The sequence below is a fragment of the Carcharhinus amblyrhynchos genome, unplaced genomic scaffold (genome assembly GCF_965287045.1).
Source record: "Carcharhinus amblyrhynchos unplaced genomic scaffold, sCarAmb.v2.hapA scaffold_85, whole genome shotgun sequence".
Taxonomy (NCBI): domain Eukaryota; kingdom Metazoa; phylum Chordata; class Chondrichthyes; order Carcharhiniformes; family Carcharhinidae; genus Carcharhinus; species Carcharhinus amblyrhynchos.
Window position 1 is genome coordinate 248277 of NW_027649825.1, and position 27650 is coordinate 275926.

At 45.1% G+C, this 27650-nt stretch overlaps 1 protein-coding gene across 1 annotated transcript; it reads right to left on the reverse strand.

Annotated features, from left to right (window-relative positions):
- Positions 1-25482, reverse strand: LOC145337955 (metaxin-1-like). Its single transcript, XM_080182732.1, has 8 exons — positions 25353-25482; positions 20084-20153; positions 12774-12850; positions 7132-7224; positions 6839-7021; positions 5897-5973; positions 858-1015; positions 1-634 (listed from the first exon to the last, which is right to left on the reverse strand). Exons 1-8 carry the CDS (start codon positions 25431-25433, stop codon positions 411-413), a joined length of 963 nt encoding a protein of 320 aa, XP_080038858.1. The 5' UTR covers positions 25434-25482; the 3' UTR covers positions 1-410.
- Between the last annotated feature and the right edge of the window lie 2168 nt (positions 25483-27650).

The following is a 27650-nucleotide window of genomic DNA, read 5'->3' on the forward strand; positions in this document are numbered from 1 at the left end:
TAATTGACAATGGAATTTTATTTAGATAGCTAAAAATGAATGGTCAAAGCAGAGAGACACTGTTCCCATTACAGTAGCATCACACTCAGACTCCCCACTGGCCACAGAAATATAGAACATTTCTATTTCTTCATGGGTTGGAAAGTTGTGAACTATCATTTTTTTGACCCTGGTTTGTACTGCAGGGTTTAAGAACCTGAGCCAAACGAGTCTTTAAACATTTCAAAAAACAAACAATAATAACATTAAAATCTGGAATCGACTTGTAATCTTTCTTTCAGTTGTCATACCTTGGGATAGTATGCTTGCAGAAATGATTGGAGCTGCTCAGAGCCCCCTTCCCCAGCACCTTGCAACCCACCCCCTCTCTCTATCACTGTGCGTGTGTCCCACCGTCTATCCCCACACTCTCACTGTCCCTCATCGACATCATCCTCCTCCAGTGAAGAGGGCTGCCTTAGTGCACTATGTGTTGTTACCTGTTGAATGGACAGAATACCACTAAGGAAAGCATAACTGATCATAGCAGAGAGCCCCACTATCACTGATAAGATCTGGTTACGTCTCTTGTGAGGATCTTCATCAGAATCCGATGAACAAGTCTGGGGAACTTTCTTTGAGGTGCATTCAGGCTCTAAAACAAAAGAGGGAAAGGTTAAAACAAAGATGAGAAAGAAGGAATTTACTTTGTTGTTAATGCTCTTCAAACAACACAAGCTCTTTCCAATGAGCGGATAATTTGACATTAAGTTGTCAATTCATGGGCAAATGTGGCAGCAATTTTTGGCACAGCAAGATTCCACAAAAAGAAAATAGAGAAAGCCAAGGGAAGGTCAGCAAGGCCAATCCTGGATTACCTGAACCATCATTTGGGAAATAAAGACCAAGGATGGATGTGCAGAGAGCACACAGGTTGTCAAGTGAGCGCAGATGTTGCTGGAGTTTGCTGTTGGGTAGTTTTGCCTTCAGAAGTGGTGCCAAGTGTCCAAATACGATGGCATCTAAGGAGCTGGGTCTAAAACAGAAAGGGAGATACATCATTCAACACAGTTACCCTGACACAGATAAAAGAACAGTAAGAAGTCTCACAACGCCAGGTTAAAGTCCAACAGGTTTATTTGGTAGCAAATACCACTCGCTTTCGGAGCACTTGCTGCTCCTCATCGTGACAAACGAAAGACTGCACGGAAACAGCACAGACTGCAGCTAAAACAAATCTCTGCTCCAGAGAATAAACTGACTTTTCATTCATACAAAGTTAGTGCTCTGCAAGTAAAGCCACAGTGTGCAGAATCTGATTTGTTGGTATGAAGGATTCACTCATAATATATGGGCTTTACTACCAAAGACAGCATTGATTGTGCTCGAGAAAATTGAGTTGCTTTCTTCAACCACTGCAGGTCCACGTGGTGAAGGTATACCAGACTGCTGTTAGCACGGGACTTTCAGGATTATAACCCAGGGATAATAAAGAAAGGATGACATATTTCCAAGTCAAACAATACCCAGGGTCATCCATTAACTTTATGAAAGGTGGAGCGGGGTGGTGGGGGGGTTGTATCCCAGTGAGACTCAGCACCTTCAGGAGAGGAGGGAGACCCTGTACCCCAGTGAGACTCAGCACCTTCAGGAGAGGAGGGGGACCCTGCACCCCAGTGAGAGTCAGCACCTTCAGGAGAGGAGGGGAACCCTGTATCCCAGTGAGAGTCAGCACCTTCAGGAGAGGAGGGGGACCCTGTACCTCAGTGAGACTCAGCACCTTCAGGAGAGGAGGGGGACCCTGCACCCCAGTAAGAGTCAGCGCCCTCAGGAGAGGAGGGGGGACCCTGTACCCCAGTGAGAGTCAGCACCTTCAGGAGAGGAGGGAGACCCTGTACCCCAGTGAGAGTCAGCACCTTCAGGAGAGGAGGGAGACCCTGTACCCCAGTGAGAGTCAGCACCTTCAGGAGAGGAGGGAGACCCTGTACCCCAGTGAGAGTCAGCACCTTCAGGAGAGGAGGGAGACCCTGTACCCCAGTGAGAGTCAGCACCTTCAGGAGAGGAGGGAGACCCTGTACCCCAGTGAGAGTCAGCACCTTCAGGAGAGGAGGGGGGACCCTGTACCCCAGTGAGAGTCAGCACCTTCAGGAGAGGAGGACCACCCTGTACCCCAGTGAGAGTCAGCACCTTCAGGAGAGGAGGGAGACCCTGTACCCCAGTGAGAGTCAGCACCTTCAGGAGAGGAGGGAGACCCTGTACCCCAGTGAGAGTCAGCACCTTCATGAGAGGAGGGAGACCCTGTACCCCAGTGAGAGTCAGCGCCCTCAGGAGAGGAGGGGGGACCCTGTACCCCAGTGAGAGTCAGCACCTTCAGGAGAGGAGGGGGGACCCTGTACCCCAGTGAGAGTCAGCACCTTCAGGAGAGGAGGGGGGACCCTGTACCCCAGTGAGAGTCAGCACCTTCAGGAGAGGAGGGGGGACCCTGTACCCCAGTGAGAGTTATATAGATGATCTGGAGGAGGGAACCGAGTGTAGGGTGTCGAAATTTGCTGATGACACCAAAATTGGTGGAACGGCAAATTGTGCGGAGGGTGGGGAGAATCTACAGAAGGATCTAGATAGGCTGGGCGAATGGGCCACGAAATGGCAAATGGAATTTAATGTTGGCAAGTGCAAGGTGGTCCACTTTGGTAGGAATAATGGTAGGAAGGATTATTACTTACGTGGAGAAAAACTGCAGCAGGCGACGGTGCAGAGGGACCTCGGGGTCCTTGTGCATGAGTCGCAAAAACCCAGCTTGCAGGTGCAGCAGGTGGTCAGGAAGGCGAATGGGATAGAACACTACAGCACAAACAGGCCCTTCGGCCCACGAGTTGCGCCGTTCACATCAACACCTATCTATAACCCCCAATCCCATAAAACCCCATATACTCATCCAGAAGTCTTTTAAAAGACCCCAGCGAGTTCACCTCCACCACCACTGACGGCAGCCGATTCCACTCACTCACCACCCTCTGAGTGAAAAACTTACCCCTAACATCACTTCTGTACTTTCCTCGCCGCACCTTAAATCTGTGTCCTCTCGTAGCGACCATTTCAACCCGGGGAAATAGCCTCTGAGAATCCACCCTATCTATTCCCCTCAACATTTTATAAACCTCTATCAGGTCGCCTCTCAACCTACGTCTCTCCAGGGAAAAGAGACCCAGTTCCCTCAACCTAACTTCATAAGGCATGCCTCCCAGTCCAGGCAACATCCTTGTAAATCTCCTCTGTACCCTTTCAATAGCTTCTACGTCTTTCCTATAGTGAGGCGACCAGAACTGCGCACAGTACTCCAAATGAGGCCTGACAAGGGTCTTATAAAGTTGCAGCATTACCTCCCGACTCCTAAACTCAATCCCTCGATTTATGAAGGCCAGTACACCATACGCCTTCTTGACCACCTCTTCCACCTGCGAGGCCGATTTAAGAGTCCTGTGGACCCGGACCCCAAGATCCTTCTGATCCTCAACACTACCAAGACTCCTGCCCTTGATAGTGTACTCGTTCATCCCGTTGGTTCTGCCAAAATGGACGACTACGCATTTATCCGCATTGAAGTCCATCTGCCACTTCTCCGCCCAGTCCTGCATCCTATTTATGTCCTGCTGCAACTTTTGCCATCCTTCCAGACCATCCACAACACCACCGACCTTCGTGTCATCAGCAAACTTACTTACCCATCCTTCCACTTCCTCATCCAGGTCATTTATGAAAATGACAAACAGCAAGGGTCCTAGAACAGATCCCTGGGGCACTCCACTAGGATCCTAGAACAGATCCCTGGATGCTGGCCTTCATCGCGAGGGGGATTGAATATAAAAGTAGGGAGGTCTTGCTGCGGCTGTATAGGGCATTGGTGAGGCCGCAGCTGGAGTACTGTGTGCAGTTTTGGGCGCCGTAGTTACGCAAGGATATTTTGGCCTTGGAGGGAGTGCAGAGGAGGTTTACTAGGCTGATGCCGGAGTTGAGGGGGTTGAGCTATGAGGAGAGGCTGAATAAATTAGGCTTGTACTCGTTAGAGTTTAGAAGAATGAGGGGAGATCTTATTGAGACGTATAAGATGATGAATGGGATGGATAGGATAGAGGTGGAGAGACTCTTCCCGCTCAGAAAGGATAGTAGGACTAGGGGGCACAGCCTCAAGATAAAGGGGGGGCGGTTTAGAACGGAGTTGAGGAGGAACTTCTTCACTCAAAGGGTGGTGAATCTCTGGAATTCTCTGCCTGTTGAAGTGGTGGAGGCTACCTCGCTAAATATTTTTAAGACGCTGGTTGATGGGTTTTTGATAAGAGAGGGGATTAAGGGTTATGGGGAGAGGGCGGGAATGTGGAACTGAGCCACTTCAGATCAGCCATGATCTTATTGAATGGCGGGGCAGGCTCGAAGGGCTAGTTGGCCTACTCCTGCTCCTATTTCTTATTTCTTATGTTCTTATGAGAGTCAGCACCTTCAGGAGAGGAGGGGGACCCTGTACCCCAGTGAGAGTCAGCACCTTCAGGAGAGGAGGACCACCCTGTACCCCAATGAGAGTCAGCACCTTCAGGAGAGGAGGGGGACCTTGTACCCCAGTGAGAGTCAGCACCTTCAGGAGAGGAGGCAAAACTGGAGAAATATTTTTCAATCATATCTCTTTTGTCTTAGATACGTATCACTCTTTGGGTTAGGCACTAATCTATGCCGGAATGTCAGGGATTATGGGCCGTAGGTTCTGTCTAAATACAGGAGATAATATATCAGGATTGATGGGGTTTAATGAGCCCAGCAATCCACTTCCCTGAGGATAGCCCAGCCCTTTAGCGATGTTATCAGCTAGTGTATTGCAGACTAAGAATCAGTAACAGTCGCAGCCACATCAAACAATGCCTGTGAAAATAGTTTAAAATAATTATCTGGACATGCCCTTGGATCCCAGACACAGGAGTACACTGCTCTGGTACAGCATCCTGTCTCTGCGAAGGGGCTGTGTGCTCCAAATATTCCTGCAAATACCCACTTTAGGAATATAAAATTCATTCAAATCCAATTCCAGCTTCATGTCAACAAAGGGCCTGAATCAGTCAGCCATTCCAAAACAGTTTTCAAACTGACTTCATCAGTTATCCTGGGGAATCCAAACCAACACAGCTGTTAGCCAAAGAAGTTGCTATGCAAATTTCTCCTCCAAGCTTCTGCTGCCTTTGTTATATTTTAAAACTTTATTCATTAGTCACAAGTCAGATTTCATTAATAATGCAATGAAGTTACTGCCACAATCCAGCACCTGTTTGGGTACACGGAGGGAAAACTTAGCACGGCCAATCCACCCTAACCTGCACGCCTTTCGGACTGTGGGAGGAAACCCATGCAGACACGGGGAGAACGTGCAGACTCCACACAGACACTGACCCAAGACGGCAATCGAACCCAGGTCCCTGCAAGAATTGTTAACTCCAGTCCAGTAATAAAACACTTTCAGTGGTAAAACCCACCAGAGCAGCAATGTCAGTGCTGAATGAGCACAAAACATTCTGCCCCAAAATCGGAACATTCTTGGCAGTTTCAGCATTGTGCCTGCAGATTGAGGGGTGCCAGGCACTGATTTAAATATTTGGCAGAAGTTAGAGAGGAAACAGTATATCTCGTTTTCATTCAAATCTTTCATTTTCCTTCACAGCTCCCCTTTCTTTTGCCATCAGACTGGTGAAGCTGGCCCAGGGCTGACACACCTGAAAACCAGTGCCAGGCCCACCTGTGCCAGGCTCACCTGTCTGCTGGGCCCGCCTGTGCGCCGGGCCCGCCTGTCTGCTGGGCTCTACACTTTTATCACAGGCATCAATAGTGAAAAATAACTAATCCTTCAGCTCCACAGCATGGAAAAGGATAAACGACTTACGAGTCTCCAAAAAAGAACTTCTGTGACCCTAGCCTTTGCGAGAGCAGCGTCAGACACTCCCGAGCCTCTTTGTAGATCTGAAAACAAACAGTCATGGTTCACTACAAAAGTTCATTTATTAGTCACAAGTAGGCTTACATTAACACAGCAATTAAGTTATGAGAAAAAATAAGGTACAGGTTTTGGCACTGGAGAAATCTGCAACTGTAACACGTGTCCTGCCCAGTGCAGTTTGTATTAAAATTCCGGACAGATTGATTCTGTTGAAACTTCATTGCTTGTGATGTTCTTCCACTTCCCACTTCTCAGTAGACGTTACTGGGCCAATTTCTCCCAGAACGTTCCAGTAAGGTCCCTCTGCTGCCTCTACCGGATGCTGTGATCACACTTGAGATATCAAAGGGGTGAGAGACATTAGTGAGCCCCGAGAATACCATCCTGGATGGGCTCCCTTAACGATAGAGAGATGTTGGCTTCCATGTTGTAATCAGGCTGGTGCTAATTTCCGGCACGAGGCTAATTACACCAAAAAATCATGCTCTGCAAAAGGCTGGACACTGGTCACAAATCCTGTTACAGAGTCCCCACTGATATCTCCCAGCCCGCTACACTACTACAGCAGTGCAGCACGCCAGGAGAAGTACCCCTGAAGCCTTTAAGCTTGTTTTATTATTGCTTTTCTCTCTACTCTTGTATAAATCTGTTGCAAAATGAGGTTGATACACTCTGTCCCTTCTTTTATTTTCTGGTAACAAGTCACCTCATCACTAAGCTGTATTCCTACCTTTTCTTTTCATTCCCCAATTTTCCGTGTAACTGAATCCTACCAACCACCACCGCCCCCACCAAGTTTTAGTCTTCACAACTTGGATTCTAATAACACCGATGGCGAACAATGCTCCTGAAGTTTACCAGCGTGAGGTGCTGGATCATTCCACCCACCTCATTCTCTGCTTCCTCTTCATTGTCATTCCATTGGCCACCTCGGATCAGGCGAAGACGCTCCAGGAAGCGGGTGTGCATGCGGTTCGGGAGAAAGAAATTTAGGGGGAATGGGATCGTCTCCCCGTACCAGGGCCTTGTAAATGACACATAATTCTTGGAGTCAACCCAAAACATGTAGATCTGACCAAAGAAAAGGCATGAAGATTAAACTCAGCACTGAACACAGCAGATAGGACCTCTCAAATACAGAGTGAAAAACAACTGATGATTAGAAATGACGCAGCACCCACCAGTGCAGGGAGTAGCTTCTCTTCAATCAGAGAGGCAAAGGCCAGTGTATCAGCCCCTTGTGTTGCTGATAACCCATAGTCAGCATTGTATTTCTAAACAGAGAAAGGGAGATGGCAATATCAGTAATAACATACAACAAACAGAATGAGTTTGGAAATAACGGAGAGATTTATATATAGAATAACAACCAAGAAAGTCAGTTGGCTTGTGTATAGGATAGACACTCAGAGTGAGTTTATATATGCCAGTTCAATACTTTCATCAATATTTAAACAATCACTTTCCCGGCACTACAGAGTTAAAAACGTTTAGATTTGAGCCAGAAACGAGAAATGTAGAATTGATCCCTCCCACTGACACTGACCTGTGATTTGGAAGTAGTTAGTAATGCAGGAATTTCCTACGGAAGGGATCACATTCCTGTCCTGTTTGTGTAAACAGTGGGTTGTCATAGCGACCAGCGTCACACCAGATTTACCAAGCCTGTGGTAAGGGGCGGGGGGGGGGGGGGGGTGCGGGCGGGTTGTGAATTACAGGAAGCACAGAACTGCATCTTATAAATTCTATTAGACCGCTGAGGCTGCGGTCCCCAGTCTATCCTGATCTCAGCCAGGACCGGGGGTGGAGATCACATCCACTGACCCTTCCAGCGTCCCCTGCTGCTGGGGCACACATGAATCTGCACCACACTTCATACTGATATTTTCCTACCTGAGTATCTTGCTCATCCACATCATCTAATCCACATTACTACTGCAAATGATACTGGGGAGAACCTTTTGTCTGAAATGTGTTTCAGTGAGGAAATAAGAGAAAACCTCATCTCTCGAAGTTTCCTATACTAGTTAGAGCTCTGAAAGTCCAATCGAACCAGCAAGTATTTTACTTCACGCAGTTTAAAATCCCCAGGAACGAGGCTGTACATTTTCCATGTGGATGGTATAAATTCCACACACTAGTGACAATTCCCACTCACAGGGGTTTAGGGCTCTTCTCCCACGTACTGCCTGAATTTTAGCTGCTCACTCCCAACTCTCCAGAATAACCCTGTACAAACTGACAAGCTCTGCCGCAATCCTTGCACCCCTTTGGAGAAAGTGACCCTTACAGCAGCTGGTCTCCAATAACAGCACAAACTGAGGTGCACAGAATTTCCTGCCTCTTCACCTCAATATCTGGTCTAAATCACAGAGTAAAGCAGAAGACAACTAAAAGCTGGCTGAACTTGTCCACTTCCTTCAGTATTGAAGGATGGCACAAAGAACAATACAGCACAGGAAACAGGGCCTTCGGCCCCTCCAAGCCTGCGCAGCTCATGCTTCCAAACAGACCATTCGTTTGTATCCCTCCATTCCCAGTCTGCTCATGTGGCTATCCAGATAAGTCTTAAACAACCCCAGCATGTCCGCCTCCACCACCCTGCTTGGCAGTGCATTCCAAGCCCCCACCACCCTCTGTGTAAAATACATCCCTCTGATATCTGAGTTAAACCTTGCCCCCCTTACCTTGAACCTGTGACCTGGGAAAAAGCTTCCCACTGTTCACCCTATCCATACCCTTCATAATTTTATACACCTCTATTTGGTCTCCCCTCATTCTCCGTCTTTCCAGGGAGAACAACCCCAGTTTACCCAATCTCTCCTCATAGCTAAGACCCTCCATACCAGGCAACATCCTGGTAAATCTTGTCTGCACTCTCTCCAAAGCCTCCACGTCCTTCTCGTAGCGTGGCGACCAGAACTGGACGCAGTACTCCAAATGTGGCCTAACCAACGTTCTCCACAGCTGCAACATCATACGCCAACTTTCATACTCTTTGCCCTGTCCTATAAAGGCAAGTATGCCATATGCCTTCTTCATCACCTTCTCCACCTGTGTTGCCACCTTTAGGGATCTGTGGACTTGCACACCTAGGTCCCTCTGTGTGTCTATACTCTTGATGGTTCTGCCATTTATTGTATAGCTCCCTCCTACATCAGTTCTACCAAAACGCATCACTTCGCATTAATCTGGATTAAATTCCATCTGCCATTTCTCTGCCCAATTTTCCAGCCTATTATCCTGCTGTATTCTCTGACAGTGTTCATCACTATCCACAAGTCCAGCGGTCTTTGTGTCATCCGCAAACTTACTGATCTCACCAGTTACACCTTCTTCCAAATCATTTCTGTATACCACAAACAGCAGAGCTCCCAGTACAGAGCCCTGAGGAACACCACTAGTAAGAAATCTGATAACACCAGGGTCAAGTCCAACTGATTTATTTGATAGTAAACTCACAAGCTTTCGGGGTTTCTCCCTTCGTCAGGTGAATGATGAGTCACCTGACGAAGAGGCAAACCTCGAAAGCTTGTAAGTTTACTATCAAATAAATCGGTTGGACTTAACCCTGGAGTTATCAGATTTCTTACTGTGTTTACCCCAGTCCAACGCCACATATCCACATCATGAATGCCACTAGTCACAGACCTCCAGCCGGAAAAAGACTCTTCCACTGCTACCCTCTATCTTCTATGGCCAAGCCAGTTCTCCACCCATCTAGCTAGCTCTCCTTTTATCCCGTGAGATTTCACCTTTTGCACCAATCTGCCATGAGGGACTTTGTCAAACGCCTTACTGAAATCCCTTCCCTCGTCAATCGTTTTCGTCACCTCCTCAAAAAACTCAACCAAATTTGTGAGGCACAACGTCTCTCTTACAAAATCATGCTGTCTATCGCTAATGAGATTATTCCATTCAAAACGTGCATACATCCTATCTCTAAGAATCCTCTCCAACAATTTCCCTACCACAGATGTCAAGCTCACCGGCCTATAATTACCCGGGTTATCCCTGCTACCCTTCTTAAATAATGGTACCACATTCGCTATCCTCCAATCCTCAGGGACCTCACCTGTGTCCAGTGAAGAGACAAAGATTTCTGTTCGAGGCCCAGCAATTTCATCTCTTGTTTCCCTGAGCAGTGTAGGATAAATGCCATCAGACCCAGGGGATTTGTCTGTCTTAATGTTCCCTAGAAAACCTAACACTTCCTCCCTTATAATTGAGATTTTCTCTAACGATCAAACACATTTCTAAGGAACGTGGAGGAACAGAGAGATCTTGGGGTTCATATCCACAGATCTCTGAAGGTTGCCACTCAAGCGGATAGAGCCGTGAAGAAGGCTTATAGAGTGTTAGCGTTTATTAACAGAGGGTTTGTGTTTAAGAGCTGTGGGGTTATGCTGCAACTATACAGGACCTTGGTGAGACCACATTTTGAATATTGTGTGCAGTTCTGGTCACCTCACTATAAGAAGGATGTGGGAGCATTGGAGAGAGTGCAGAGGAGATTTACCAGGATGCTGCCTGGTTTGGAGGGTAGGTCTTATAAGGAGAGGTTGAGGGAGCTGGGGCTTTTCTCTTTGGAGCGGAGGAGGATGAGAGGCGACTTAATAGGAGGTTTATAAGATGATTGGGGGGATAGATAGAATGGACATGCAGAGACTATTTCCTTGGGTGGATGCAGCTGTTACTAGGGGACATAACTGTAAGGTTCACGGTAGGAGATATAGGAAGGATGTCCGAGGTAGATTCTTCACTCAGAGTGGTTGGGGTGTGGAACGGACTGCCTGCTGTGATAGTGGAGTCGGACATTTTAGGAGCTTTCAAGTGGTTATTGGACAGGCACGTGGAGCACTCCAGAATGATAGGGAGGGGATAGCTTGATCTTGGAATTGGACATAGCTCGGCACAACATCAAGGGCTGAAAGGCCTGTACTGTGCTATAATGTTCTATGTTTCTATCCCTCTGAAAGACTCCCAGTCAACACGTCCCTCTCCTTTGTGAATACTGGTGCAAAGTATTCATTTAAGATTTCCCCTACTTCCTTGGGCTCTAAGCATAATTCCCCTCCTTTGTTCCTGAGAGGTCCGATTTTTTTCCCCTGACAACTCTCTTGTTCCTAACGTATGAATAAAATGCCTTAGGATTCTTCTTAATCCAAGGACATTTCATGATCCCTTTTGTCCTCCTAACTCCCCATTTGAGTTCTTTCCTACTTTCTCTGTATTCCTCCAGTGCTCCATCTATTTTCAGTTGCCTGGACCTAACATACGCCTCTCTTTTCTTTTTGATCAGACCCTCAATTTCCCTGGTTAATCATGGCTCTCGAATCCTACATTTCCTATCCTTCCTTTTTACAGGCACATGCCTGTCCTGTGCTCCTATCAACTGCTCCTTAGAAGACTCCCACATGCCAGATATGGATTTACCCTCGAACAGCCTCTCCCAATCAACAGCCACCAATTCCTACCTAATCTGGCTATAGTTAGCCTTCTCCCAATTCAGCACCCTACCCGTAGGACAATACTATCCATTACTATTCTAAAGTTTACAGAATTGTGGTCACTATTTGCCACGTTTCCCTACTGAAACTTTGATGACCTGACCGGGCTCATTCCCCAGTACTAGGTCCAGTATAGCCCCCTCTCTAGTTGAGCTATCAACATATTGTTCCAAAGAACCTTCCTGGAAGCATTTTATAAATTACTCCCTGTCCAGACCCCCAGCCCTAAGCACTTTCCAGTCCACACAAGGAAAATTAAAGTCTCCCACTATAACAACCCTATTGCTGTCTCACAGTACCAGGGACCCGGGTTTGATTCCCGGCTCGGGTCACTGTGTGGAGCCTGTACGTTCTCCCTGTTTCTGCGTGGGTTTCGTCCAGGTGCTCCGGTTTCTTCCCACAGTCCAAAGCTATGTAGGTTAGGTGGATTGGCCAAGCTAAATTGTCTTTTAGTGTCCCAAGATGTGTAGCTTAGGGGGGGTTATGGGGATAGAGCCTGGGTATGATACTCTGTTGGAGTCTGTGCAGGCTTGATGGGCCAAATGGCCTCCATCTGCACTGTAGAGATTCTATGATAAGATTTTCAACTCCTGTACAAGTTCCACTATAGTTGAACTTCCTGTCAGTCTGCTTGATACCCCAGTCATTTCTGGATGTGAGAAATGTGCCTCTCATCCATACAGGGCTCCACGTTACCATGTGTAGAAACACCCAGATTCTCCAAACCAGCAAAACATCTGACTGCTCTGCTGATCTCGGCACCCATGGCCCTCTTTATAAAGCCCTGGTTCTGGCCAACCACAAGTTATACTCTAGCACATCACTCAGGGAAAACAACATTCATTCTTGAGATTTTGGAAGTTTCAAAGTCGGCACCAGACTATCACAAAAAGAGACACAACTTTCTGAGCCTGTAAACCCACACGACCGTGTGCTGAGAATCGGCTCAATGACAAAGTAACTGCATTAACGGAAATCTCACCACTAACCATGGGAGCTTGCAGCACCCGTACGCACGTTAAACTCACTCTTTCATTGGTTGTCATTCAGTCATAAGAGCGAGAAAAACCTCAGTTTGAAATGCATGAACTTTATTTTGTTCAAGCTAATAGAACATTACGAAGTGCACAGATCATTGGCTGTTCTAACTGGGGTGCCAGCCAAAAACTACACTAATTAAAGTTTTAAAAGGCTTTAAATATTAAGTGAAAAAACGTTCCATTGGGAGCTAACACTTTGCAAGACAAATCTAATCTGTCTAGAAACATCATATCACAGATTAGCAAAGAATGGTAATAAAAATTGAGGTGTACCCGTTTCCTGAGGTACGCGAGAATCTGGAGAGGCTGCGACACAACATCTTTCTCAGTCTTCAGTGCTGGCAAAACCCCTGCCAAGAAAATAGAAGAAATTGGTTCAGTTTGGATCTAGTTCTGTCCCCCAACAGGATAGCTGTGACTCTGGATTTAAACTACACATCTGCTAGTGACCCTCACCCTAGCGGGGGTGTTGCTGTTTAAGCAAATGCCTGACAGCGAAGAGATTAACAGGGTTAACTGAAAGGAATTCTGACCCCCAGCCACGCTCACAGTCTGAGTTTTGACCTTGTTAGCCTCTGAAACTGTGAATTATTAATACCCCAACTGAGATTGAGGATGATTGCGAAGATCCTGCCAGTTTCAATGGCTTGCTTATTACATCAGGCCTTGACCCAAGGAGCCTTTTAGGGCAGATTTTGTCTACTGTTGTCATTTCTTTCCTGACATCTTGTTAACCAGTTGGTGCTGCTCTCCAGAAGCTATGTCCAGCCTGCGGTAGTCGGCTCCATCAGGGTAATGCAAATTTAGTAGCAGTAACTGTTCTCAACACCATTAAATTTAACACATATGTTGGGCAAAACAGCGAGAGAAGGATAACTGCTGCAGATCTGGAGCAGCTCCGACCGTGTGGGTACTTACTAGCTTGGAAACTGTGCACAACAGAGGAAGTAGTGTCTGAGTGGGAAAGACCTTGCTCCTGATATGAAGCCATAATGACGTCTGGAACATAATTAACTCTCAGGAGAATCCATTCCAACTGGGTCATGATTCATACCAATGCAAATCTTGAACAAACTCAACTGAAACCAGTAACTAATCGCCAAGGTCCTTTAAAAAGGACAAGTAGCCATGGGGAATCTCCTGCTTTGTATTTGCTCATTCACTGCCCTCTGGTTTACTTTAGCACTTCCAAACCTCTGGTGATTACAGTCTTGTTAATAAAGAGCACAGAAACACTACCAGCTAATGCACAATCACTGGTATGGAGACTAAGGGTTAAACTCATTCACAGCTCATATCACTGAACAGGGACACTTCCAACCTCACAAGGTTCTTCAGTCTGAACCTCCCCAGTTAGTACTCATCAAATCTGAGACCAGGACAGTAGAAGAGACACTTCCCCAGATAGCATTGACAGCAAGTTAACATGGAGCTGCAGCAATCAATTTAGACCAACAGTAAGGAGCTACAAAGAACTCATGCTCTAATTAGATAGGACTTGAGCGAGATTACACCCATATACAATTTTGGTCTCGTTAAGAAGGGATACCACAAAGGTTCACTAGATTGGTTCCTGGGATGAGAGGGATTGTCCTTTGAGAGGAGAGTAAATAGAATGGGTCTAGATCTGAGATTATTAATTGAGCTGTCATGTGCTGCATGTTACAACATAGAATACTACAGCATGAGCAGGCCCTTCGGCCCGATCATATCCATCTTACTAGACCTATCTATAACTCTCAATCCCATTAAATCCCACGTACTCATCCAGAAGTCGTTTAAAAGACCCCAGTGAGTTTGCCTCTACCACCACCGAAGACAGCCGATTCCACTCACTCACCACCCTCTGAGTGAAAACCTTACCTTTGACATCTCCTCTGTACCTGCTCCCCAGCACCTTAAACCTGTGTTCTCTCATAGCGACCATTTCAGCCCTGGGAAATAGCCTCTATCAGGTCGCCTCTCAATCTTCGTCTCTCCAGAGAGAAGAGACCGAGCTCCCTCAACCTATCTTCATAAGGCATGCCTCCCAATTCAGGCAACATCCTTGTAAATCTCCTCTGCACCCTCTCAATAGCTTCCACATCCTTTTTGTAGTGAGACGACCAGAACTGTGCACAAGTGGGGTCTGACAAGGGTCTTATAAAGTTCTGGAAGAGTTCTACGTTTCAACCATCCATTGTGTCTGAAAGCGGTTCCCTACTCCGCTGCAGAAAGGTTTGGCTCTGATTTGAAGGTTAAGTGACTTATTTATCCAGAGAATAATGGGAATAAGAAATTTGTTACCACAAAGATTATTTATAGGGAGTGGTACAGATGTTTTCAGGAGAAAATAGATAAGCATGTAGGGAAATAGGGATAGAATTTTTAGGGATAGGGATAGAGTTTTTATAAATACATAAAAAGGAAGAGGCTGGCTAGGGTGAACGTTGGACTCTTAGAGGATGAGAGGGGGGGCTTAGTGGTAGGGGATGGGGAAATGGCTGAGGCCCTGAATAACTTTTTTGTTTCGGTCTTCATGGAGAAGGACGTGAATAATTTGCCGGGTGTTAGCGATGGAAAGATGGTAGGAGTGGAGGGCCTGAATGAAATTATTGTTACGAGAGAGGCGGTGCTCGACAGACTGGAGGGACTGATTGTGGACAAGTCCCCAGGACCGGATGGAATGCATCCAAGGGTTCTGAAGGAAATGGCGGAGGTGATAGTGGATGCCTTGGTGGTTATTTTCCAAACGTCGCTGGATTCCGGGGAAGTGCCGGAAGATTGGAAAACGGCTAATGTTACGTCTTTGTTTAAGAAGGGTGGCAGGCAACAGGCGGGGAATTATAGGCCGGTTAGTTTAACGTCTGTTGTGGGAAAAATGTTAGAATCCGTGATCAAGGAGAAAATAGCGAGGCATGTTGAGGAGAATTGTTTGATAGAGCAGAGGCAGCGCAGTTTCGTTAAGGGGAAGTCGTGTCTGATGAATTTATTGGAGTTCTATGAGGATGTGTCTAGGGCGGTGGATAGAGGAGAGCCGGTGGATGTGGTCTTTCTTGATTTTCAGAAGGCGTTTGACAAGGTACCTCACAAGAGGTTATTACAGAAGGTCAGGGGGCATGGAGTTGGGGGTAGGGTGTTAGCGTGGATAGAGGATTGGCCGTCAAATAGGAGGCAGAGAGTGGGGGTCAATGGGTGCTATTCGGATTGGTGGTTGGTGACTAGTGGAGTGCCCCAGGGGTCGGTGCTGGGGCCTCAGCTATTTACCATTTATATAGATGATCTGGAGGAGGGAACCGAGTGTATGGTGTCGAAATTTGCTGATGACACCAAGATTGGTGGAACGGCAAATTGTGCGGAGGGTGTGGAGAGTCTGCAGAAGGATCCAGATAGGCTGGGCGAATGAGCCAGGAACTGGCAAATGGAATTTAATTTTGGCAAATGTGAGGTGGTCCACTTTGGTAGGAAGGATTATTACTTACGTGGCGAAAAACTGCAGCAGGCGACAGTGCAGAGGGACCTCGGGGTCCTTGTGCATGAGTCGCAAAAACCCAGCCTGTAGGTGCAGCAGGTGGTCAGGAAGGCGAATGGGATGCTGGCCTTCATAGCAAGGGGGATTGAATATAAAAGTAGGGAGGTTTTGCTGCAGCTGTACAGGGCACTGGTGAGGCTGCAGCTGGAGTACTGTGTGCAGTTTTGGTCGCCGCACTTACGCAAGGATATTTTGGCCTTGGAGGGAGTGCAGAGGAGGTTTACTAGGCTGATACCAGAGTTGAGGGGGTTGAGCTGTGAGGAGAGGCTGAATAAACTAGGCTTGTACTCGTTAGAGTTTAGAAGAATGAGGGGAGATCTCATTGAGACATATAAGATGTTGAATGGGATCGATAGGATAGAGGTGGAGAGGCTCTTCCCGCTCAGAAAGGACAGTAGGACTAGGGGGCACAGCCTCAAGATAAAGGGGGGGCGGTTTAGAACGGAGTTGAGGAGGAACGTCTTCACTCAAAGGGTGGTGAATCTCTGGAATTCTCTGCCCGTTGAAGTGGTGGAGGCTGCCTCGCTAAATATTTTTAAGACACGGGTTGATAGGTTTTTGGTAGGCAAGGGGATTAAGGGTTATGGGGAGAGGGCGGGAATGTGGAACTGAGACACGACAGATCAGCCATGATCATATTGAATGGTGGGGCAGGCTCGAAGGCCTACTCCTGCTCCAATTTCTTATGTTCTTATGTTCTAGAAGGGTAAATTGATAGGGTTAGATGATATAGGGTTGGAGGACATTCATATTTGTACATCAGATCAAACAAATGAACATGAGTGGAGTAGGCCATTTGGCCCCTTGAGCCCACTGTATAATTCAATAAGATCATGGCTGATTGGTTTGTGGCCTCAGACCCACTTTCCTTCCTACTCCTTATACCATTCCATTTGCTTGTCAATCAAGACTCTGTCTCACTCAGCCTTGAAAATATTCAGTGGCACTGCCTTCACAGTCTCTTAACCTTTCTATGTCCCTTTGGGGCTCCTTGACAAATACATGACTAGAATGGGAACAGAGGGATATGGTCCTGGAAGGATTGAGGATTTTACTTCAGTCAGGCAGCATGATCAGTGCAGGCTGGGAGGGCTGAAGGGCCTGTTCCTGTGCTGGAATTTTCTTGGTTCTTTGCAGACTTCTTGCATCAGATTGGCAGGAAAGTAGGTTTTTAGCAAACTTATTGACCACACATTTAGTTCCATCAACCAAGTAAATCAATTTAGACTGAAAATAGTTGAGGCTCCAGCAGGGATCCATCCCTGTCGCATTCCACTTTCTACATCTTGTCTACCCGGAAATGACACACTTATGCCTACGCTCTGTTTCCTGTTCGCTAGCCAATCCTCTATCTATGCTAATAATGTTAACCCCTACACCCCAGGCACACCTTGTCAAATGCCTTCTGGAAATTAGAAGTACACCACATCCGCAGGCTTCCTTTAGTCCAGGTTACTCGTTACTTTCTCATAGACATCTAATAGATTAGTCAAACACAATTTCCTTTTCACAAAACCATGTTGATTCTGCCTGAATTCTTAATAATAGATTCCATCATTTTCCCCTATGTATGGAGCATAAAAACCAGCATAGACCAGTCGCACTAAACAGCAGTTTCTGTGCCGTAATTCTGTGCAATATACTCTGGAGTTTAGAAGACTTGACAGAGTAAATGTCAAGAGCGTGCTTCCTTTTGCTGGAGAATCAAAAACTTGGGGCCATGGGCTCAGGGTAAAGAGTCAGCCATTTAGCATTTTAAGCTGAGGAGAAGTTTCTAATGAGAGTCAAGGGTGATCGTGAATCTTTACTGCAGAGGTTTCCTCTATCAGAGAAAGCCAGCCTCAATGGTACAGTGCTACGTCTCAGAATATTTTCTAAATGTTAAGAACAGTCAAATCAGAATCCAGGTCCAGGAATCACTGAAAGCTAGTGGACAGGCATGAATAGTAGCGCAGTGGTTAGCGCTGCGGCTTCACAGCACAAGGGACCCGGGTACGATTCCTGGCTTGGGTCAGTGCCTGTGCGGAGTCTGCAGTTCTCTGTGTCTGTGTGGGTTTCCTCAGGTGCTCTGGTTTCCTCTCACATTCTGAAAGATGTGCTGGTTCAGTGCATTGATCTGAACAGACACCAGGCTGTGGCGACTAGGGGAATTTCACAGTAACTTCATTGCAGTGTTAATGTAAGTCAAATTGTGACTAATAAATAAACTTTAAAAACTTTATATTAATTTTAAATGGGATTGGAAAAGCGTTGGTCTCCAAAGATGTGCAGGATAGGCTGATTGGCCGTTCTAAATTGCTCCCGGGATGCGAAGGTTAGAGAGATCAGCGGGGTAAATATGTGGGTTTATGGGGATAGGGCCTGGGTGAAATTGTGATCAGTGCAGCCTCGATGGGCGGAATGGCTTCCTTTTGCACTGCAATGTTTCTGTGATTCCATGTTACAATCAGGTGAGGAGAGACAGGATGGCTCCCCACTTTCCCCACTCCTCATTTAACTGAAACAAGTTTGATTTTAAAAGGAAATGCTTGCCAATTTACTGAGTGTTGTGTATGCGCCACAATGGCACACGCCGTAATTGTAAAAGATACCAATATATTGTCCTTAACCTGGTCAATATTAAAAAGGCTCCAACATTCACACACAAATAAATGACAGAATGGGAAGACAGATTATTTCAGTAAGAATTAAAGTGTTGTGATTCTTGTGAGTTAATGGCTTGTCGAAGCTTGCTGCGACTTCTGTGTTCATCATCAGGGCAGCTAAATAAAGATGGATGATTTTATCTGTTCTTCTGGACAATGCAGCTGCTGGGTCGTGTGCTTTAAAAAATCTCTGCCTGTGTCAGATGGATAGTAAAAAAAAACAGCAGACGGGGTTCAAACTTGTAGAATAGGTGGAGAGAAGATAGGAACGTAGAAAATAGGAGCAGAAATTGGCTGTAAAGCTCCTGGAGTGTACTAGACCATCAAGCTAGATCATGGCAGATCTTCCAACCTCAATGTCACTTCCCTGCACTAATCCCACTTTCTTGATACTTTAATACCTATGAAGAGAGAGTCCCACACAGGAATCTTCTGTGCGGTTTGTTGGCAGACTGCTTGTTTCTCCCTGATTCTTGAAGTAACACCTTTGTTGACTGAAGCCAATTTTAATCATGTGACCGCCTAACCAACACTTCTGTTCTTCACATAAGTGATGCACAGTTAAAAGCCATTGATTCACAATGGGAGGAAATGGGTAGTGATTATTCACACCTACTGATGATGAGCTGGTTCCTCCACAACTGCCTTTGTTCAGTTTGAAATTGGGAGACAGGATCTGGGAGTCCGTGAATTTTGAGTTTTGTTAAAGGGGAAAATAATCTTCATTTCGATGTAGGGTTCAAGGACCCCCATGATGTCAGGAAGCGTGTCTCCTTGCAGCAGGCAGTTTAAATCTGAACTCTCTCCTCTGAAAAGCTGTTGAGCGGAACATTTCAATAATGATTTTTATTGGGCAAGAATGCTATTTGGCTGACGCTGTACATTCCAGTTCCCGCAAATTCTCCCTCTTCCACTGCTTATCCAAATCCCTTTGTAAAGCCACAGTTGAATCTGCTCAGGCAGTGCATTCCAAGTTCCATCCACTAACTGCATTAAAACATTCTTGCAAATGTCGTCACTGCTTCTATTGTCAATCAAACTTCAGTCGGTGTCCTCTGGTTCTGAGCATTTCAATCAACAAGGCCAGTTTCTCCCTAACTACTCTGTCCAGGCCCCTGTATGGTTTCAAACACCTCTGTCAAATCTCCTCTCACCTGCTTCTCCTGTAATGAGAACAAGAACTTCTCCAACCGACACAAGTAACTGGAATTACTCTTTCTTGGAATCATCCTCTTAATTGTTTTCTGCACTCAAGGTTTATCAAGAATTTGGAATCAAGGTGGGCAAAAGGAGTTTCAGCCGTATCTAATCAAATGGTTATTGAAGCTCAAGGGGCTGAATAGTTCTCTCCAATGAAACATAGCACCCAGAGAGAAAGCCTGCACTCATGGTGACGCAATCCATACCAGCTCGGTGTGTAGTCTTACCTGAAGGACTTTTCCAGGGATTGCAGAGCTTGTGCACTCTGAGGGGGGCTCCTGAAAATCGTGCATAAGCCTGACAGAAAAAAAAATCCAGTTAGTAAAAGTTAATCAGCTTTTAGACCTTTCACTTCAGTTTACTTTCTAAAACTATGGTCCCATCAAACACTCCCAGGACAAGTACAGCACGGGGTTAGATACAGAGTAAAGCTGCCTCTACACTGTCCCCCCATCAAACACTCCCAGGACAGGTACAGCACGGGGTTAGATACAGAGTAAAGCTCCCTCTATACTGTCCCCCATCAAACACTCCCAGGACAGGTACAGCACGGGGTTAGATACAGAGTAAAGCTCCCTCTACACTGTCCTCCCATCAACCACTCCCAGGACAGGTACAGCACGGGGTTAGATACAGAGTAAAGCTCCCTCTACACTGTCCCCCCCATCAAACACTCCCAGGACAGGTACAGCATGGGGTTACGAAAGTTGTACACTACATACCAAAAGGGTTCTACATGACAGTGCCCAGACTTGTGTTGAGATGGGAGAGAGAGTCTCTCTCCTCCAGGAATGTAACTGTCTGTGTCTTTCCCCAAGGAAAGGATCTTCGCCCTCCCCAGATCCCAGTGGCAGTAAAGTGCTCCAAGTTCTCAGTTATTTCAAATTCTTTAAAATATAGAAAAACACCATGCAGTCCACCCTACAGACACATAGCCCAGTGCTGCCTCTCTCCCAGTCATCATGCTTTTCTGGAAGGCACCAAGTCTTTTGGAGGTTCGGTTTAAAGGAACCAGCAGTGACCGGCTGTTCCAACAGAGAGGGCAGCACAGCTTGAGCCCATGTACGCGATGTTCTCCGGCTGGTGTCTCTGTATCAAGGTCAGCAGTTCCAACAACTGGAGGTAATGGCTTCATGGTATTATTGCTAGATTATTAACCCAGAAACCCAGCTAACAGCCTGGGGATCCGGATTCAAATCCCAGCACAGCAGATGGTGAAATTTGAAATCAATTTTTAAAAATCCAGAAGTAATAATATACTCGTGACCATGAAACCGTTGTTGATTGTTGGAAAAACCCATCTGGTTCACTAATGTCCTTTAGGGAAGGAAATCTGCTGCCCTTACCCAATTCTGGCCTACATGTGACACTAGAATCACAGCAATGTGGCTGACTCTCAATTGCCCCTTCAAGAACAACCAGGAATAAAAATCCTGGCCAGCCAGCGATGTCTATGCTCCACGAATGAGAAAAAATGGCCAGAACCAGAGTGGGTCCAGGAGTGTGGAAGGAGAGGGGAAATACATCAGTAACCAGCATTGGAGTACAGAATTCTCCTGTACAATACCAAATGGGTCTGTAGGTTCAATACAATAGTAATAACACTCCTTAGTACCACAAAATCCAAAAGAGCCAGTGGGGAGTTACATTTGACTAATGATATATCGGCCATGTTGGTGCCTGATGGGGCAGTGAGCAGAAAGAGTACTGAACTTCCAGCACTCAGTACTCCTCTGCAGTCCATTCCTCTACATCGAGGGCCAGGCCACTAAATCTACATCATTACTAGAGATTGTCTGAGTTCTGGCAGAAGGACTGAAGTTTTACTGTAATTCCTTCAATATAAACAGTAAGGAGCCAAACCAGAAATCCATCCAAACACTGAGGACAGATGATGTAATGGAACCAGAGCGAGACAGTCGACTACAGCCCAAACCCCACAAGCATGATGTTTGGAAAATATAACAGAGAACCACAAACGATTCGTCCTGTTTATTCACACATGGCCAGAACAGCCCAACCACAGACATAAAACTGATTCCACTGTTCTTTCATAAACTGATCAGGGTGATGCAGATCAACGCAACGAGTTCTCACTTATTAAGCATGGCGAGCAAACAGAAAATAAAAGGATGACAGTGTGAAACCAGGGAGCCAGTCAACAATGCACCATTCAATACTTAGCACCAATCTTCACACAGCCAGCACTCATCACAAAACTGCTCAATTAGATTCCAGTCTGTAACTCACTCCCGGGTATCTGTTATTCTGTATATAAACCACTCAGAACCCCTCGATTAGATTCCAGTCTGTAACTCACTCCCGGGTACCTGTTATTCTGTATATAAACCACTCAGAACCCCTCGATTAGATTCCAGTCTGTAACTCACTCCCGGGTATCTGTTATTCTATATATAAACCACCCCGAACCCCTCGATTAGATTCCAGTCTGTAACTCACTCCCGGGTATCTATTACTCTGTATATAAACCACCCTGAACCCCTCGATTAGATTCCAGTCTGTAACTCACTCCCGGGTATCTATTACTCTGTATATAAACCACCCTGAACCCCTCGATTAGATTCCAGTCTGTAACTCACTCGCGATATCTGTTGTTCTACACATAAACCACCCAGAACCCCTCGATTAGATTCCAGTCTGGAACTCACTCCCGGGTATCTGTTATTCTGAAAATAAACCACACTGAACCCCTCGATTAGATTCCAGTCTGTAACTCACTCCCGGGTATCTGTTATTCTATATATAAACCACCCCAAACACCTCGATTAGATTCCAGTCTGTAACTCACTCCCGGGTATCTGTTATTCTATATATAAACCACCCCAAACACCTCGATTAGATTCCAGTCTGTAACTCACTCCCGGGTATCTGTTATTCTATATATAAACCACCCCGGACCCCTCGATTAGATTCCAGTCTGTAACTCACTCCCGGGTATCTGTTATTCTATATATAAACCACCCCGAACCCCTCGATTAGATTCCAGTCTGTAACTCACTCCCGGGTATCTGTTATTCTATATATAAACCACCCCGACCCTCTCGATTAGATTCCAGTCTGTAACTCACTCCCGGGTATCTGTTATTCTATATATAAACCACCCCGACCCTCTCGATTAGATTCCAGTCTGTAACTCACTCGTGATATCTGTTGTTCTACATATAAACCACCCCGGACCCCTCGATTAGATTCCAGTCTGTAACTCACTCCCGGGTAACTGTTATTCTATATATAAACCACCCCGAACCCCTCGATTAGATTCCAGTATGTAACTCACTCCCGGGTATCTGTTATTCTATATATAAACCACCCCGAACCCCTCGATTAGATTCCAGTCTGTAACTCACTCCCGGGTATCTGTTATTCTATATATAAACCACCCCGAACCCCTCGATTAGATTCCAGTATGTAACTCACTCCCGGGTACCTGTTATTCTATATATAAACCACCCCGAACCCCTCGATTAGATTCCAGTCTGTAACTCACTCCCGGGTATCTGTTATTCTATATATAAACCACCCCGAACACCTCGATTAGATTCCAATCTGTAACTCACTCCCGGGTATCTGGTTATTCTATATATAAACCACCCCGACCCTCTCGATTAGATTCCAGTCTGTAACACACTCCCGGGTATCTGTTATTCTATATATAAACCACCCTGAATCCCTCGATTAGATTCCAGTCTGTAACTCACTCCCGGGTATCTGTTATTCTATATATAAACCACCCCGAACCCCTCGATTAGATTCCAGTATGTAACTCACTCCCGGGTACCTGTTATTCTATATATAAACCATCCCGAACCCCTCGATTAGATTCCAGTCTGTAACTCACTCCCGGGTATCTGTTATTCTATATATAAACCACCCTGAATCCCTCGATTAGATTCCAGTCTGTAACTCACTCCCGGGTATCTGTTATTCTATATATAAACCACCCCGAACCCCTCGATTAGATTCCAGTATGTAACTCACTCCCGGGTACCTGTTATTCTATATATAAACCATCCCGAACCCCTCGATTAGATTCCAGTCTGTAACTCACTCCCGGGTATCTGTTATTCTATATATAAACCACCCTGAACCCCTCGATTAGATTCCAGTCTGTAACTCACTCCTGGGTATCTGTTATTCTGTATATAAACCACTCTGAACCCCTCGATTAGATTCCAGTCTGTAACTCACTCCCGGGTATCTGTTATTCTGTATATAAACCACCCCGAACCCCTCGATTAGATTCCAGTCTGTAACTCACTCCCGGGTATCTGTTATTCTGTATATAAGCCACCCCGAACCCCTCGATTAGATTCCAGTCTGTAACTCACTCCCGGGAATCTGTTATTCTATATATAAACCACCCCAAACCCCTCGATTAGATTCCAGTCTGTAACTCACTCCCGGGTATCTGTTATTCTATATATAAACCACCCCAAACCCCTCGATTAGATTCCAGTCTGTAACTCACTCCCGGGTACCTATTACTCTGTGTATAAACCACCCCGAACCCCTCGATTAGATTCCAGTCTGGAACTCACTCCCGGGTATCTGTTATTCTATATATAAACCACACCCTGAGCCCCTCGATTAGATTCCAGTCTGTAACTCACTCCCGGGTATCTGTTATTCTGTATATAAACCACCCTGAACCCCTCGATTAGATTCCAGTCTGTAACTCACTCCCGGGTATCTGTTATTTTATATATAAACCACCCCGAACCCCTCGATTAGATTCCAGTCTGTAACTCACTCTCGGGTATCTGTTATTCTATATATAAACCACCCTGAACCCCTCGATTAGATTCCAGTCTGTAACTCACTCCCGGGTATCTGTTATTTTATATATAAACCACCCCGAACCCCTCGATTAGATTCCAGTCTGTAACTCACTCCCGGGTATCTGTTATTCTATATATAAACCACCCCGAACCCTTCGATTAGATTCCAGTCTGTAACTCACTCCCGGGTATCTGTTATTCTGTATATAAACCACCCCGAACCCCTCGATTAGATTCCAGTCTGTAACTCACTCCCGGGTATCTGTTATTCTGTATATAAACCACCCCGAACCCCTCGATTAGATTCCAGTCTGTAACTCACTCCTGGGTATCTGTTATTTTATATATAAACCACCCCGAACCCCTCGATTAGATTCCAGTCTGTAACTCACTCCTGGGTATCTGTTATTTTATATATAAACCACCCCGAACCCCTCGATTAGATTCCAGTCTGTAACTCACTGCCGGGTACATGTTATTCTATATATAAACCACCCCGAACCCCTCGATTAGATTCCAGTCTGTAACTCACTCCCGGGTATCTGTTATTCTGTATATTTATGTATTATCTGTGATTTTGATATGAACCATCTGGAGAGAAGCCGGATTTGGACTGATTGCTCTATTCGGTTTAAACCCGGCTCTTCCGGAGCCTCTCCGGCACTGAGAGATTTTCCGGTCCCGGCCTCTCACCTACCAGCACCGTCAGGCTCTCCGTGTCCACGGACGGCAGGCCCCAGTCCCCCTTCCAACAAAACAGCTCCAACGGCGCCGCCATCCCCACTTCAACACCCAGAACTGATCAGCCCCAACCCGGAAACAGACAGGCCGTCACCCAGCAACACAGACATCCCATAACCGTCACCCAGCAACACAGACATCCCATAACCGTCACCCAGTAACACAGACATCCCATTAAGAGGCTTGGCTGCTTCCAACTGATGATTGTGGAGATCCACACATTTCTCATGCAGTAACTATGGACAAGAGTTATGTAGGAATTAGCAACAGAAATCTCATTCAGAAATCATAAAACCAGAGACCCTAAACAATATTACATACAGGATTTATACAGTGATTATCACCAAATATCCTGTACAATATTATACACTGAAATTATACAGTGATTATAACCATTGATCATATAGAATACTATACACAGAAATTATAACCATCGATCATATACAATATTATACACAGAAATTATATACAACTCATGTTGCAATATTAGTTTCTATGCAGTCATTGTAAATAGAGATTATATGCAGCTATATATAATTATATATCAAGACTAGATTACGGAGAAATAGATTATTTATACATTTATACATAAAGGTTTTGTACAGAAATGATAGAAGATAGGTGCACATGTAGGCCATTCGGCCCTTCAGTTCTGCACCACCACTCATGGCTGATCATGCATTTCCAGTATCCCACTGCTGCTTTTTCTCCATACCCCTTCATCCCTTTAGTCACAAGGGCCACATCCAGCTCCCTCTTGAACATATCTAACAAACCAGCCGGAAGAACTTTCTGTGGTAGAGAATTCCACAGATTCACAACTCACTGAGTGAAGAAGTTGTTCCTCATCCCAGTCCTGAATAGCTAACCCTTTATTCTTAGACTGCGTCCCCTATTTCTGGACTTCACCAATATTGGGAACATTCTTTCCTCATCTAGCCTGTCTAGTCCCATCAGGATTTTATATGTTTATATAAATAAATATTACATACCAAGATTAGATTTTTGATAGCAATTGTACAGAACAATTGCATGCAGATTTTATATACAGTAATTATACATAAAAACGATTATGGACTGAGTTTATGTTCAGGAATGTAATAGTGATTATAGACAAAGGTGATATATAAATTATACACAGATACATAGTAAATAAAGACAGAGATTATGTATAGTGACTGGATACCAAGAAGAAATTATAGATGGTAATTATGCACAAAGATCATGTACAGAGAATATAGACAGGTTATATACATAATTATATACAGTGATTACACAGTGATTACATACCAAGACCAGATTATACAGAGATTATACACAAAGATTATATACAGTGATTATGTGCAAAGACTGGATATAGTTAGTAATTATACAGAGTTTATTACAGAAATTATATACTGTGATGATATACTAAATCTAGATTATAGACAGAGGTTATGGAGAGGTAACATACCTGTGTTATAGTTTGAGGTTATAGGTAGATATTATACATTGACATTACTTATAGTGATTTAAATTCAGGTATGTCACACTGTATACCAAGGTGAGGTTATACACAATGGTTATACCAAATTTGTGTGCAGAGATTATATACAGGGGTTGTGGACAGAGATTATATCTAAATGTTATAAAGAAACTTGATATAAAGATACAAATCAGGATTGTGCACAGTGATGATGAAGTGAGATTATGGACAGATCGTACTGTGATAATAATCGAATTCTACACAGATTGTGAGGAGATTATGACAGAGTTTATAGACAGAAATGATATACTCTTTACACAACAATTACAGTGATTATATAAAAACAGAAGAAAGCAGACAGAGGTTATCTGGAGGTTGCATACTCGTGTTATAATTAAATGTTGCGTAATTATAATCAAATATTATGAGAGAATAAAGAAATTATAAATTGTTTATATGGAGACTATACCAAAATATTATAGATTATGATGATAAACAGAGAGTGATAATGAAACAATGTTATATATACATATATATAAATATATATACACACACATATATCTATCTTTATAAAATGAAATGATTTATTCCAAGTGAACGGTGAATATTCAAGCACATTGCTAACTTGGACTTTGTGGACAATGGATAAGTTTTGAATTCCAAGAGGTGAGCTCCTCATTGCAGATTAGCCAAGCTCCCTCCTGCTCTTGTCATAAATACAGCAGAAGCCCTTCAGCCCATCAAGTCTGCACTAACAAAACTACACTATCATAGAATCATACAGTGCAG

Bases quoted from the DNA above. Each gene is read 5' to 3' on its own strand.
- LOC145337955 (XM_080182732.1), bottom strand. From the start codon at position 25,433: ATGGCGGCGCCGTTGGAGCTGTTTTGTTGGAAGGGGGACTGGGGCCTG. The intron at 7,225-12,773 runs GTACACCTCAAT...TTCTCTGTTTAG, and splicing joins TCGCGTACCTCAGGAAACGG to AAATACAATGCTGACTATGG. The intron at 635-857 runs GTAATCCAGGAT...CTTTTGTTTTAG, and splicing joins TTTCCCAAATGATGGTTCAG to AGCCTGAATGCACCTCAAAG.